This window comes from Bemisia tabaci, chromosome 2 (assembly GCF_918797505.1).
Source record: "Bemisia tabaci chromosome 2, PGI_BMITA_v3".
Lineage (NCBI taxonomy): Eukaryota > Metazoa > Arthropoda > Insecta > Hemiptera > Aleyrodidae > Bemisia > Bemisia tabaci.
The window spans coordinates 49,422,671-49,437,865 of NC_092794.1; the positions used below are offsets into that span (position 1 = coordinate 49,422,671).

A 15,195-nucleotide genomic window follows, 5' to 3' on the forward strand; every position below is an offset into this window, starting at 1 on the left:
TACTCATAAATTTTCTCAAGAATGGACATTTTATCAAAGGAAATTTGGCAACTCACGAATGTTCATACGGCGTTTTTCCTCAGCACGGTAGAATTGAACATTGGAGTCACGAAAGTAAAAACCTCCACCACAGGACAGTACTAGAGGGTCTTTCTTTGTCTCTGGTATCTGCCGACTGCACTCGCGGAAATTCGCCTTCCAGTACAGGCCGGCCCGTTGTGCGGCGCGGGACGCGGAGGGGAAGCAGCGAAACAGGCAGAGCCCGGCGCACGGCACGGGGCATAGGAATATCCAGGACGGAAACAAACGGAACCTGTTTGGCGCGAACGCCGAACGCCGCTACCGTCAGGGCGAGAGGGGAAGCGCTCCCAGGGCCGCTGGACGACCAATGGCGGCGAAGGAGGTCTGACCTACTTCGCCGGCGCCAATGAGCGCCCCGCCCGGCGTCACGTGGCTTTGTTGTTATCTATCAGCTGGCGACGCGCAGAAGGAACCCGGCCGGCCCGTGTTGCGTAGTAGCTTTCAAACAGCTGATCCGTACGGTCGTGCTCCGCGCGTCTCGCATCTCGATTTACCCCCGGTGTTCTCATCGCGTTGCTCCGCAGTCAGCTCCCTCGCGGAAAAACGGAAATTCCTTGGGTTTTTCCGCCGTTCGCTCCTCAGACTCAGTGCTCTCTCGCGCTACCTGTCGACAGTGTTGTGTCTCAGTGTTGTGATCTTTGGATTTCTCGAATTTTGAACACTCGACGAGTCACGGACGCTCGCGAGTTTCGGAATCCCCTCGACGTCGAAACATGCATTGTCCGCCGGCCCAGAAAGGCAAAGAGTTCGGGTGTGTGTGTTCGGGCGATCTCATGAATTGTGACATTGTGGTCGAAGGCATCCTCCTAAAAGAACGACATCTGACGGACGTGTATGTGTTCTCATAAACTTCGGGCGATCCCGTCTCCGCCGCCGCGTCCAAGCGAACTGTGATTTCCTCTCTTTGTGTGTTGTTCGGTGCCCCGGAAGAGCGCCTTTTCTGTTCTGTTCTCAAGTGTTTTTTGTTTGTTTGTGAATTCTCGAGATGTCGACCGGTAAGAGGTTGGCCAAGCGCTCCATCATCGGGACCCGGGTTTGCGCCCCGGGCGAGGACGGGAAGTTCTACGCGGGCGTCATCCACGCCGTCAAGACGCCGGCCGTCTCCGTCCTGGGTGACGTGAGCGGGTCCAACGCCGAGACCCGCTACTCGGTGCGTTTCGACGCCGACAGGAAGACCGGCACCGTGTGTCGCCGCGAGTATCGGGACGTGGAACTCATCGGACCCGGCTTCCAGAGCATCTCCAATTTCCACTTGGTCCCCGGTCAGAAAGTCTTCCTGACCTTCAACGGCCGCGAGATCTGCGGCGAGGTGGTCGAGCACAAGCCGCAGATCGACGAAGTCACCATCTCCGTTCAGCCGCAAGGTCATGAGGTGAGTCGCGTCATCGTTTTACGTTCTATTTTTTCGGCAAGGTCGACTCCGAGGCCCCCGATGCATTCCTCCGCGGAGCTCCTTCCTTGCAATGCTTCCATTTTTCACCCTCGACTCCTGTCTTTTACTACCCCGCTGAGGGAGTGCATTCTGCTTGTCAGAAATAGGCTCCCAGAAGAAATCGACCGCAACGTTAGCTCGATGCAAAGGTCGAGGGCTGCCACAGTCAGGCATTGGCGGATCCAGCAATTTGGCAACACCGGATTGCCTCCATTTAAACCTATGGAAATTTATCGATTCTTGGAGGGGCCAAGTGCTCCAACGAGAATCGATTATTTAGCGTAGGTTTAAATGGAGCAATTCAGTGTCGCAAAATTGCTAGATCCGCCTCTGCAATCAGGGAATACCGGGGAATGTCAGGGAATTCTAAAAAGTAAGGTTAAACCGGGGAAAGACGAAAGTGTCGGGGTATAATCGTCGAGTCACTTCTATTTACTTTCCAGAATGGCTGTGACGTTTTGAACAAAACAACAAATTTTGCTTGTAAACTAATTCAAATTAGTATTTTTAACCATCAGGCATATTTTCAGATGTCGGGGAATAGTACCAAAATGCGTCTGGGAAATCGGGGAATTACAATTTCTAAATTTTGTAGCAACGTCGGCTTCGCGTAAAGCGGTGGGCCGGCTCCTCCAAACGCGCAAGAGCGTCGACTTTAAAGTAAAAATAAACTTACACCCGGTAACTTTGATAATAGTGTCGGAGAACCGCACAAAGAAAGCTCAAAAATCCCGAAAGCAACTGCGCGGAAATGAGTACCGGTACCTTTACGTGATGTGTGTTTTAGACACGATAAATTCCTATTTTCCCCCGATTAAATTTGCTTTTTCTCAGCTGCAGGTCAGCGTAGCCTCTTTAACCTCATTCAGCAAGAGAATGAACCTGTAGGTCAGCTACTAGCTACGTTCCGTGTATTATTTTCCTATGTATCCTTTTCAGATGGATAGCAATCGAAATTCCCGTGTAAAATTAGCAGGGAGTACCCCGACTAGAAATTTCGTGAATCGATCTTGTTGAATTTTTGGCCACGCCCGAACTTGTTCATCACCGTCAAAATATCTACTCACCGATGAAGGATCCGGAATTTTTCATTTTAATTCCTAAGTATTATTCTCATGCGATTAATAGGCTCAAATTCAAATGTGTTGAAAATTACTTTACATTGGTTGAGCTATAGGGCTTTTAATTTTCGTATAGCTTACTTTGCGAACGGAAACTTGTTACCAATCAAATACGAATAACCAGAACTGACGCCACTCTCGGACGGTTCATAAAATGCCGGCTGTGAGTTGCGAGCGTTCGTGGTTCTTCCAGTGCGTAATTTGTGTGTTGATTGTGACATCAGACGCTACAGCGGGGAGCTCCACGACTGCGCAGAAGTTATTTACCTTAACTCATTTATTTGCGAAACGTCATTATTTTTGTTGATCCCGTCGGATCGCTTGTGAAGAACATTGTTTTTTCCGTCTTGTCATTGCACTGATACGATTATTTTCCCCGTCAAATTTCGCGTTTCGAGGTCGCCCTTTCCCACCTTCCTCATTTTTTTTCTTTTAGTCCATGGAATCCTCCAACATTAATGGTTCCTCGTCGCGTCTCCCATGCAAAATCAGTCGCTGACGAATATTCTTTTGGGGTCTTGTCTATCCTGGGTTTATCTCTATTTTTAGATCGTGTCGTTGGATAGATAAAAGGCTCGAATCGTTTTGAAGAAATGTGCACGAGTGTCGGCCCGTTATTTGCTGATTTCTATGGCTCAGTAAGGTGACCTCGATCTTAAACTGACTGGCGATGGTTGCTATTCTCGTAGGGTTTGAAATTAGATCCGTTATGTCGGCATTGACAGCAAATTAAGACTGTGTTATGTAATCGGGAACACTCAAACTGGAGAATATATTATTCCACTTGAAGCTGAGAAGAGAGGCTTTTGAGGAAAACTTGCAACAAAACGTGTAACGCTAGTTCCAATGCTAGATTAAAACCCCTCATCATCTATGATACTGTTTGCCTGCAATGAGATATCCCTCCCAGAAAATAAGATTTCAAGCAGAAAATACTTTGATCGTCACACTTGACATATGCTGATCCAAAAGCTCTGCTCGGGGATACTTCGGACCATTTTGGCACGAAACGATAATTTGACTACATTTTGCACCATTCAACTTCCATCCTTAGCCCATTTTAGGAATGACGTATGAGCTATTTGTTTTCTTATGCAGACATGATGTGCTGTTATGAATAAGGCAGGATTAGTAGTTTTTTATTGCAATATTATCAACTGTGATCAGCGTTTGCCCAGGCATCATTTGTTTTTTTTTTTTCTTAAATGCAGAATTAAACAGCTTAACAACTTGAAACTCTTGGTGAATTTTTTTTTTTTTTTGACTAGGTGCACGGAAAACGCTCTCAAAAATTCATATCACATGTTGCTCAGTTTTCTATTGAAACCAAAGAGGAAATTAGACAACGTCTAACGTAGTTAGACTGATTCTGGTATGAGTCCAACATTTCCGAACTGCTGTAATTTGCTACATTTCGTCAGCGCTGAGCTAAAGCGAGGGTGGTGGAAGGGGGGGGGGGGGACTCGTAAGATATACGCTCGCCGACGGAACAGTAAATAGTTACTCATGTAAATGAGCGTTGAGATGAGCTACCGTGGTAACAAGCTCCCAAACAATGGAAGAATAAAGTATCCGTACTCGTAAAAGTCGAGCCATGAAAATTAAAGCGCTCCCGCTACAGCATTGCCTTTCCGGTCTCGGGTGCCCTATCGCACTTTTGCGAAAGCTCAGATTTTATCATGAGTCTGGCAAATTAAGAGTCATACTATCCACAATTCTGTCGGGCTACCAAAAGGAGCTGACGGACAACAAACGTTTTGAGAAAATTGGGAACGGTTTCAGAGGAAAAGAAATGTTCCGACCGAATCCCTCGTTTTTCGCAAAAATTGACTATAGTTTGCAGTAGAATACTTATTCTAGAGTGTCTAGCGGCCTGGAACACCTGGAAAGTCAGGGTATTTATAAGGACTTGGAAAAGTGCGGCAATTTTCCGAGCAGTGCTCAGTAGAAGTCAGCATAGGTAACTAAAAGCGAAATAAAGTTACATGGAAGTTTTGTTCAATGGCTAGCGGGCGGAAATCAGGGAAGGCGAAAATTTTGGAGTCAGGAAAAAGCAAGAAGTCAGGGACTCGGAAAATAGAGAAATTATGGGAACCCTGCTGGAATATTTCAGAAACGACATTTCTACCATCAGATGCCCCGTGCAGATAGGTGCATCTATCTGCCGTGATAGCGAAGAGAGCAGTAAGTGCATTTCTGCACGAGCCATGGTTAGCACATGCTTTTATGTGTCTCGAGGTTCATCCCAGCATGCATTTACTGCTCTCTTCGTTATCATGGCAGCTATGGACAAGCCTTGAATTCTACGCCCCTCAAAATGTTGCGCCCTTAGGCTATAGCCTAAGTAGCCGAGTAGCAAATCCGAGCCCGAATGGTAAACCAAAGTCAAGAATCGCATCCTTCGAGCACCTTACCCTTGTTCCAAGCCGACAAGAGCGGTTCTCCATCGCACAATGCAATGTTAATTAAGGATAAACAGCTTACATTAAAACAGATAAACCCTTCTGGGGCCACCCCTCATCAGCCCTTAATCCGCTTCACTGTTGCGCCGTGTTTATTTTTAAACACTCCGGTGGATGACGTCGTTGTCAAATCAACTTTCGTGGGCTTTCCGCCGCCCTCTCGAGACTGGTCTCGCCCCTCGCTTTGACAACGAGCGAGTCTCGTTTCACTTTACCCTCCTTTGTTTTCCGACGGCTCATTGTCAGTCTCGTCCTCGCAATGGAGTGCTCTAATTCGGTTGCATCGGTTTAATTATCAACTACGCTGCTTCAGATTTTCTTCAGGGGGCGACGCGAGAAGCACCGAGACGAGTCCTCGGTTGCGTGGACCCAACTTCGGTTCATTATTAGCATCGAAGTTTTTTGTCGTAGACTCCGGATTTAGGTTCTTCCTCTTCCTTTCTTCCTCTCTTTCTCTCTTTTTCTCTTTCTTTCTTCCTTCCTCTCTTCCTTTCTTCCTTCCTCTCTTTTTCTCTCTCCACCTCTTTCTCCCCCTCCCTCTTTCTCTCCCTCTTTCTTTCTTCCTCTCCCTCTCTCTTTCTTTCTTCCTCTCTTCCTTTCTCTCTCTCTTTCTCTCTTTCTCTCTGCTTTCTTCCTTCCTCTCTTTCTCTTTTTCTCTCTCCCCCTCTTTCTCTCCCTCTCTCTTTCTTTCCTCCTCTCCCTCTCTTTCTTTCTTCCTCTCCCTCTCTCTTTCTTTCTTCCTCTCTTCCTTTCTTTCTCTTTTTCTCTCTTTCTCTTTGCTTTCTTCTTTGTACTCTTTTAGCGGAGTGTCATACGCTTTTATGGTGCTAATTTCACTTTGCATTCACATCAATTGGAGCTTTTGGGTGCTACATGAATTCCGGCACCAAATTTCACTCCTCGACTTTTAATAGGGTAGTGTAGTGCAAGGTCTCTACAATACGTATATTGTCTCCGGTTGAAATTATCCATACATCTAGTACCAGGTGCATGACGTAGCTGTACTAAATACTTTTAATAGCGTCCTCGGGTGAGCGAGAACAGGCGACACCAGCTCGGAATTCGCCAACGGACAAGGCTGGAGTCGCGAACAGCTCGGCGAGATGGCTGACGCAACCGTCGCGCAGACTCCTGCAGTGTCACGGGCCTTGATATTTCCTAACGAGTAACGATAAACGAGCTGCATTGTCAGCGAGTAGGTCCAAAGTCGCTTCTGGGCCAGAGAGTCCCGGGTTCGAATCTCGTCCAAGGCCTCGCTGCGCTTGCAACCGGAGCCGGCGCGGCGTTTGGCAAGCAGAGCTCTCCGATCCGAGTCGGGCCCTGATTTTGATCAGGTCACAGACGCGACCTCCTCTACAGGGTGATTCAAAAACACCGCATCACCCTTGCAACCCTCATTCAGGGTTGCCAGGTTGAAATCAGCAGGAAAAACCGTAACTAGAGGAATTTTGCGCAGTTAGAAATGGACGTATTTTTGCTAGAAGGAACTTTGTGCATGGGGTTTGCGTGTAACAGAGTTCCTTTTAGCACAAATATGTCCAAGTCTCCGTGCTCGCCATTACTTTGGGTTAGTTTTCTTTTTCCAGAATTGCGCATGTTCAGAAATGATTTCTCTTTCTCCTCACTACGTCTTGTGATAAAACCAAAAAATGAAGACCCCTTAAGTTACGGATTGGCTGCTAACAGCGAACGGGCTCTCAGCTAAATTTCGCGCCAGAGCGCCGCTGTTCAGGAGTAAAACCACTTGCAATTGTGTACAAAGCTCAGGAAGTTCCACCAGTCGTCGCGGTTGAAACTTTTGAGAGCTTTTCGGTGTAGAATCGCTCGAGCGATGAATTTTGTCACTTACCTTACCTTCCGCACTGGGTGATCTCAGAAGGGTGCGCTAAACTTTAATTTTGAATTTCAGCTTTCCGGACGTCAGGCTTTCCCTTCCTCAACTTGCACGTTTCGTGATTCACTCTGAGTCTTCAGTGGCGTGGCGTGAATGATCGATTATCGATATTTCCCCATTTGAATCCGTAGTAATGAATCGATTATTGAGGTGTTCGCTGCGAACACCCTGTAAATCGATCCTTTTCCAGAGGTTTAAATGACAGATCAATCGATATACCGCAACGCACGCCACGCCACTGTGAGTCTTAGAAATATCAAGACATGAGCACGAGGAGCATCATGTTGTAGAGTTGCTCCTTCTGGATCTCGGTTCCGTTAAGGGACGGTTTCGCAGGGAGCGCGCGACGCGAACTCCGGGTGCGATTATTTTAAACCCACTTGCAGATCGAGCGATAAGTCGCTATCGAATACCTTTCGTCGATAGACAACATACCTGGGATATTGGGAGATTCGATAGTAAATCAGCAATCTCAGGTTTGAAATCATCGCACCCGCGCGCGGTCGTTTCTCGTCGCGCGCTGCCTGGGAAACCGTCGCTTTTTCGGCCTATAAATAATCACCCGGCCACACTGATCCCGGTTTTCGAGTCAACGCGACTCCCAGATTCATCACTAAAATAATTTGCGTGTTTCATCGCAGCCACTTGAGATCAGATTCCGCCCGGTTACCTTACCCTGAGAATTGCGCCCTCGCACTTGAAATTAACATTTATTTGCGTCGATTTTGGTCGATTTGATTCAAAATTTTCAAGTTTCGCTGAAACATTACGCGTCCAGTCTTGTCTGAATGTAGCAACGCCAGATCCGCCTTCCCGAACGAAGCCAAGAAATTTCTTCAATATTTAAAAGAAAAACAAAGAAAAGCCTAGGAATTGCTCAAAACTAGTCAGAAAATTGTTTTTGAATAGTCGGGCCCTGCAAAAAAAAGTCGCTTGGATCTAGAGTCCAGACTCTTGAAAACAATGACAAGAAAAAATACTCTTGATTCAATCGGATTTTTGCTCAAATTAAGAGGTTTGGTTCTCGATTTAAGCAAAAATCCGATCGAATCGAGAGTATTTTTTCTTTTCAATGTTTTTAACAGTCCGTACTGTAGAACCAAGCTACTTTTTTCCAGTGGGAGGTCATTTTCCACTCTTTCTATCAAGGAAACTTTTTCCGAAGATCGACAAAGGAAAAATGTTCCCTTTCATCGTGCGGGAGCGCCGCTGGGGCCGGGGTTCCTGCAACTCATTACGCACCCCGGTAGTGCTTTTCCGGGGAGCGACCCCCCCCCCCCCCCCGCTTACCCCCTCTCACCCCCGACTGAATCCGGGAGAGTGCGGACCCTCTCGGAGGCGCGCCTGTAACCTGGTTTACTTTCTAGAATCGCGACCCCTCCAGCGGGACGCAGGGCAGGTTCGCGCGGCGCGGCGGGGCGCAACGCGGCGTCGTGGCCCAAATTTCGGCGGCCGGGGCGATCGATGCCCGGGCCACGGGGCCGGCGACGCCGCTTAGCAGCGCCGCGACGCACGGGCCGGGCGCGCGTCCCATCTTCATCTCGCGTTTGACCCATTTCCGCAGGTTCCCGCTCGCGGGTTGCCTAAGCGACGCGTGCGCGGCGCGGGCCCACCTTTGACCTCCATCCGCGCCCTGACCTGAAACCGAGCGACCCGAGCGTACTCGGCGTTTGTGTCCCCGGAATCGCGCCGCGGCTGGAATACTGCCTAGCTGTGCTCAGGAAGAACGCCGTATGAACATTCGAGAGTTGGCAAATTTCCTCCGATACAATGTTTATTTTTGAGGAATGTTAGGAATAATTGGACCGCGTTAAACAGAAAGGAACCAAGCCACATCAGCTATTGCCAACTTGAATTGGGCAATTTGATTTTTTACCTGAAAAACGGTTGTGCGGATTTTTCTGCAAATTTTAGTGAATTTTCTGAGTAGTACGAAGCAAATTCCTCAAAAATGTCAAAAGAATCCGCAAAAGCGTTCTCCTGTAAAAAATTAAATTGCTCTATTAAATTTGGCAATAGCTGATGTGGCTTGGTTCCTTTCTGTTAAACGCAATCCAATTTTCCTTGAAATTTTCAGGAACTTCAGATCAAAATGCGAACGAAATTCTCTCTAAAATTGGAAGAAAAATATTCATAAATTTACCAGGGAATTCGTGTTTTATCGAAGAAAATTTGGCAACGCCTGAAGGCTCACACGGCGTTTTTCCCCAGCACGGCAGAACACGGAAACGTTCGGTTCTCTCGAGGAAAATGGGTCTCCAAACCATGAACGAATTGGAACCTGCGGAAATTTTTTTTTGCAGTTAAATGATGTGTAAAAAACGAGGAGCATTTTAAAAACGCAGATTTGTAATTCAAAAACCGAGAAACATGCAGTTCAAAAAGCGCAACTTTCCCGCAAATTTAAAACGCTCCGGTTTCGCGCCGAACCGAATGATGTCAACCGGCACCAATCAGAAGCGAGCACGGGTATCTACGCCTTCTGTCCAACGACTTTCTATTCCTCGCACGTATAAAATTAATTAATTAGTCTGAACTATATCCTCAGAATCAAAGAGTCGAATCGAGTTCATGTTATCTGTAGTAAACGAGCAACAATTCTATATTGAAATACATTTTAGTTGAAACGAAGATCAGTGGAAAATGAAAGGAGGCAGCAGTTTGACAGCAATTGATTCATGACTTCCATCACTGTAATCCCGTTACATTACGAAATGAGGTACGGAAAGAAGTCTGGAGCGTCTCAGAGGTGGATAAGCGTTTTATGCGCTTGTCCAGGGGTTCGAATCGACTGGATCCACTGTGCGCTGGCCGCATCCACGATCCACGACGCAAGTGGCTTCTGGGCTGCAGCTTTCACCGCAAAAATCCTATTCACTTGCGATTCACTTTCCCTTCTTCTGCCCAGTGCGCAGTGCGCTACGTTGATACTTGACGGATGATGCGCTGCCCCTGCCCTACGAAGGAAATTAGCCACAACCAGTGCACATGCACAAGCTTGCCAAATCTGGATATTTTACATTAAGGCAAACGAGGGAATGTGCTGAATTTGCAGCATAATCTGGCAACGATGCACCCTGCACCTCTCTAGAGCTCCGAATATAGAGATGAATATTGCGCTGCAATCGCTTCTCGGCGCTACCTCAGTTTTCAATCGTATATACTTCTACAGGGTGATCCAAAAGTCCCGCACCACTACCCTTCATGTAACCCCTGAAGTGCTTGCTTCTTTTCTAGGTGGCTCTTTAAAATTTTTGGGTTCCCAAAAGGTATTTCATTTGACCTACTCTCACGAAATTGTAAGTCTTTATCTCAGTTTGTTCAAAAGGTATTGGAGGATGCCTGCAGGCAGTTTTTGAGTGTTTCTAGGTCAAAAAGAGCGACTTCTAGGAACTCCCAAAATTTCAGGATGGGCAAGAGCCTTAGAGTTTACGGGGGTGGTGTGGGATTTTGGATCACCCTGTATCGTACACTCGGTTCTTATCACAGGGCTTGTGATCACAACAAACAGGCAGGGTGTCTTGTGTACGGCAAAAGCACGGATTTTGCGAGGTCCGCAAGGAAAGCACCGAAGGTGTATAGATTCATGATGTTCAGAGATTTTGGAGTGAAATTCGTGGTGCATTTCACTTCGGAGCTCGAGTGGAGAGGGAAGGTGGGGAAGGTTGCGCGTGGATATTCGACTGTGAGACTCCCAAACTGCGTATCTCGTTTGCGGTATGTTAAGAAATCTCCCCTCCTATTTTATTTTTTTAATGGAGAAAAAATCAGCATTATTCCTCGCAGCTTTTTTATAATTTGCTTCGCACACAGAAGAGAAATCACGGAATTTTAAGAATTGACGTTGAGTAATCATCTATTAGAAAATAAAGTATGACAAGAAGTTTGCAACTTCATAAACCGATCTCGGTTTGGGAGTTTCACAGTCGTATTATTTCAAAGTCAGGAAGATTCGCGTTGCAATTAGACGAAACATGAGTTAGCTGAATCTTTTTTGAAACGCGGAGAAGTTTCTAAATCAAAAGCAAAAAGGTGTATGATGAAGAATGAAGGCCCTGTGAGATAAGATACTGTATGCATAATATTCTTCTTCCTCTATCTCTCTCTTTTTTTTCCTCTCGTGCTCTTGAGGCTCCCAAAACATCGAGCGCTTAGTGGACAAAAGACTACAAGAATCCTGGCCTTTGAGGCACCTTCGCTCCGTGCTGTTGAATTGGACCTTTTTTTTCACGTCGACAACTTCAACTCCTCTTGACAATAGCTTGTAGACTCGTGATGTTTTGTGATCGACAGCAGACTGAGGATGCAACACCACTTGCATCAATGTTGCCTAGTTTATCAATTTAAATTTGTCAGTTTCGTGGGATTTCCCAAAAATTATACTTCTTAAAACTTTTGGCTTTAATCGGAATGGCAACTCTTGCATGCTTATTCTTCTTTTATTTCCAGAGCGAGCGAGAGAGAGCAAAAGCACCTATTAGTGAGAGGAATCGGAGGGAATCATCCTTGCCTCGAATTGAAGAATAGGACCCTTTTTTTATCATCCCTTCATGCAGCGTTGCACCGCTAACAATGGCGTTAAATCCCGGAGGAAGCAATTACAATCAAGCCGTTTAACTAAGTCCCTTTTATTTCTTTTCTCCTCCGAGGATGTTAAGGCGAGTGAAAGGACACGTGAAGAAAGAAGAGGGTGTCCCGCACTGTCGTGCTAAGGAAGAACGCTGTATGAGCCTTTTAATGTTGCCAAATATCCTTTTATAAAAAATTTATTTTCAAGGAAATCTCGAATTTTTCCGAAAATTTTATTTGCGAACAGATCTAAATTATCTGAAAATTTCAAGCGGAAATATTCATAATTATCCTCAAAAATTGACAATCTATCGGAGGATATTAAGCGACTTGTGAATGTGCATCCAGCGTTTTTTCCTTAGCACAAACAGGAGTATTCAGTGGGCCTTTGTCGGAGGATGAACGAAAAACCACGGATATTCGACTGGAGCTCTTAATTACTTGCATCGTAAATCTTCCGAAATCTGGCAACAGTGACCTTTCTGATTTTGGGTTTATTTTTCTTCTTTGTTGAATATTTTAATGTGGCAATGTGTTGATTTTTCTGTCGCGTCTTTTCTATGCACTTTTACGAGCATAATCTTTTACCTCATCGCCAATGGCATTGGGTAGTCAGCTGTGAGGAATCTCTTTGCTTCGGCTCTTGAAATTCGTAGCCGGCTAGCTACTTTGGGTACAGACCGCAGCGTATTCAGTGCTTCCTCACTTTGTAACAATTATTCTTCTCGTGCATTTAATGGAAGTACGGCTCCAAATCGTACTTTTTTCCTCGCTGTTTTTGAAAAAAATCACGCCTCTTTTAAAGTTTTCCCAACACCATACGTTATCGTTGAAAATGGAAATCGTCCTCATGGCGTTAGCTAGCCTCCCAGTTCCTTGAGGCGGATCCAGCAAATTGGCAACACCGGATTTTCTCCTTTTAAACCCAAGTTAAATAATAATCGATTCCTCGGAGCACCTAGCCCCTTTAAGAATCGATACATTTCCATATGTTTAAATGGAGACAAACAGTGTTGCCAATTTGCTGGATCCGCCGCCGCCAGTTCCTACATTTATTGCTCTAGTACGTGCTTGGTCTCCTGCTACCATGCTAGGGTTCAAAAGAAGGACGTGTCTGAAAGAAAGAACGGCTCTTGGGCCGACGGATGAAGGGGGGCTCTCGAGAGTCAGCCGAGGAAAAACGACGTATCAACATTTAAATGTTGCCAATTTTCCTTTCATGAAAAAACGTAATTTTCTAGAAAACTTACGATTATTTTGCGCTCAAATTTTCAGAGAAGATTGCTCACACTTTCATCTAATGTATTTGAAAATTCCAAGGCAAATTATCGATAACTATCCCTAAAAATGTGTATTTATAGGGATAAATCCGGCAACGTCGGAAGGTTCATACGACGTTCTTCTCTAGGGCGGGAGTGGTAGGGCTTCGGATCGGTTTCGACGGAGGCCGGCCGGGCCGCGCGGTTGCGCAACGGCAAGAAAGACGAGAGGTGTTGCCCCGTAATCGAACCTGGAACCTTGCGGTTGACAGGCCGTTACTTTCACCCGAGAGCGGAGTGGCCGCGGCCGGGGCGGGCAGTGCGGCGGCGGGCGCGCGGCGCGGCGGCACGATCAGAAGTAAGAGCCGTCGAAAGGGAAGGAGGAAACTGATCCCGGGTTCTGACCTTGATTACGGCAAAATTGTGACTCGCCCTCCGCTATGAATCAGATCACGTTCGCGATCTACGGGCTCCGCGCAGCCGTAGCAGTGATCTCGAGTGTAGGGAAGATTATTTCTAGTTCGCTAGATTTTCGGGCATTTTTAGGATTTTTTGCGACATTTTGGCAATTTTTAGGTTTTTTTAGGGATTTTCTTGCATTCTCAAGGTTCTATAGGGATTTTTTGGCATTTTAGGATTTTTCGAGATTTTTTGGATCCCGCGTGTAGGGAAGTTGATGTCTAGATCACGAAGGGTTTTTTGGTATTTTTAGGGGTTTTTTTTAAGATATTTTGGCATTTTCAGGGTTTTTTCGGATTTTTTTTTTGCATTCTCAAGGTTTTTTTTAGGGATGTTCTTGCATTCTCAAGGTTTTAAAGGGATTTTTTGGCATTTTAGGGTTTTTCGAGATTTTTTAGGTCCCGAATGTAGGGAAGTTGATGTCTAGGTAACGAGGGTTTTTTGGTATTTATAGGGGATTTTTAAGATATTTTGGCATTTTCAAGGTTTTTTCGGGATTTCTTGGCACTCTCAAGGTTTTTTAGGGATTTTTTGGCATGTTAGGATTTTTTGGAATATTTATATCTAGGAAGAAATTGTTGTGACATGAGGGGCCATCCCTAAATTACATGACGCTCTAGGGGGAGGGGGGTCGAGGAGTGTGTTACGCCATTTTGTTTTTACGTGTTGAAGGATAGGGGCCTACGTCACAAAAGCGTTACAAGGGGGAGGGGTGGGGGAGTCAAAAATGCCGAAAAAGTGCGTCACGTAATTTAGAGAAGGCCCCTTACCTGGTTGGGAAAGTCCGCGGAAATTCGCCTGTAGTGTTAATCAATCTATTTTTTTGGCGAGCTGGCGAGCTTGGGAATGATTGTTTACTGGTCTGAAACGGCTGATCGAGAAGTTGCTGAGCCGGGGGATTCTTGGCAACCGGAGGAGTACTGACCGTGGAGCGTTGTTGTTTTAAATATTTTATTTTATTTTTTATTGCACTACAAGTCCATCGTCCGACCAGCAGATTTTGTTTACTTCTCGAGCGATGTTTACGAAACCCCGCGACAACGACCGTGAGTTGTGCAGCGGGCAGCGGGCAGTGCAAAAAATGGCGTAGAAAGTCTCGTTCCGACATTCATCAGACATCGTTAGGCAAATTTTAATCGATTTTTTGCTCATCAATCATCATCCAACTTTTGCCTTACTCATTACCGATACATTGCCTAGATTGTTAGTGATGACATCCTAGGCTGCGAAAAACAATTGACCGAAATGATTCAATATGGGAGAGCCAAATGATCAAAATGGTCTAAAATGGTGGAGCCAACCAAGAACCAAATGGCGACCGGATCCGCCTGGAAATATCCGCAGCCGTGGGTCATAGCCGGATTGCCCTCTGACATGGGTATTTCTTATCACAGCGACGGGGGGATTCCCGGCGACATGGCAACGTTGCTGGAGGAAAACCTCGCGCAGTATTGCGTCACGGCTACCGGACCGGGCACCATTGAGCCAAAGCCGCGTAGATCCACACGGGTTCCATTTGGGTCGATACGCTGTTGTTGCTGAGTCCTAAAACGGAGCGTAGGCATCGAAAAAAGCGATCGCCGGATGACCGTGGGGTCCCCCCGCGAGCGCGTTGTCACCGGGGGGGGGGGGGGGGGCGCTCGGCAGGGGGCTCTACCTTGTTTACGCAACTCCCTCTGATGACGACGCCTCAGAACGAAATGTAAACACGCAGCGAATTCCAGTCGGTGTAGCTTCCTCTGCTGCAGGCGATGGAGCCTTTCGGTGTGACGTCATTATGGAGCGCTCAAGGAAATTTTCTAGGTGACGTCACATTAACCTGGGGAAACGGCACATTTTCCGAAGTACGGGGAATCTCTAGTCTTTTACACTAACTCATTGATTGCCAGTGGCGTGGCGCACTTTGCGATATATCGAT

At 46.4% G+C, this 15,195-nt stretch overlaps 1 protein-coding gene across 1 annotated transcript in view; it reads left to right on the plus strand.

The window, feature by feature from the left end:
• The first annotated feature begins 489 nt into the window (after positions 1 to 489).
• Positions 490 to 15,195, plus strand: part of Glut4EF (Glucose transporter 4 enhancer factor) — a 195,977-nt gene continuing 181,271 nt past the window's right edge. The window contains exon 1 of the mRNA XM_019061680.2: positions 490 to 1,453. Within this exon, the coding sequence (XP_018917225.1) occupies positions 1,067 to 1,453 (387 nt within the window). The 5' untranslated portion in view covers positions 490 to 1,066. The remainder of the gene's footprint in view (positions 1,454 to 15,195) is intronic.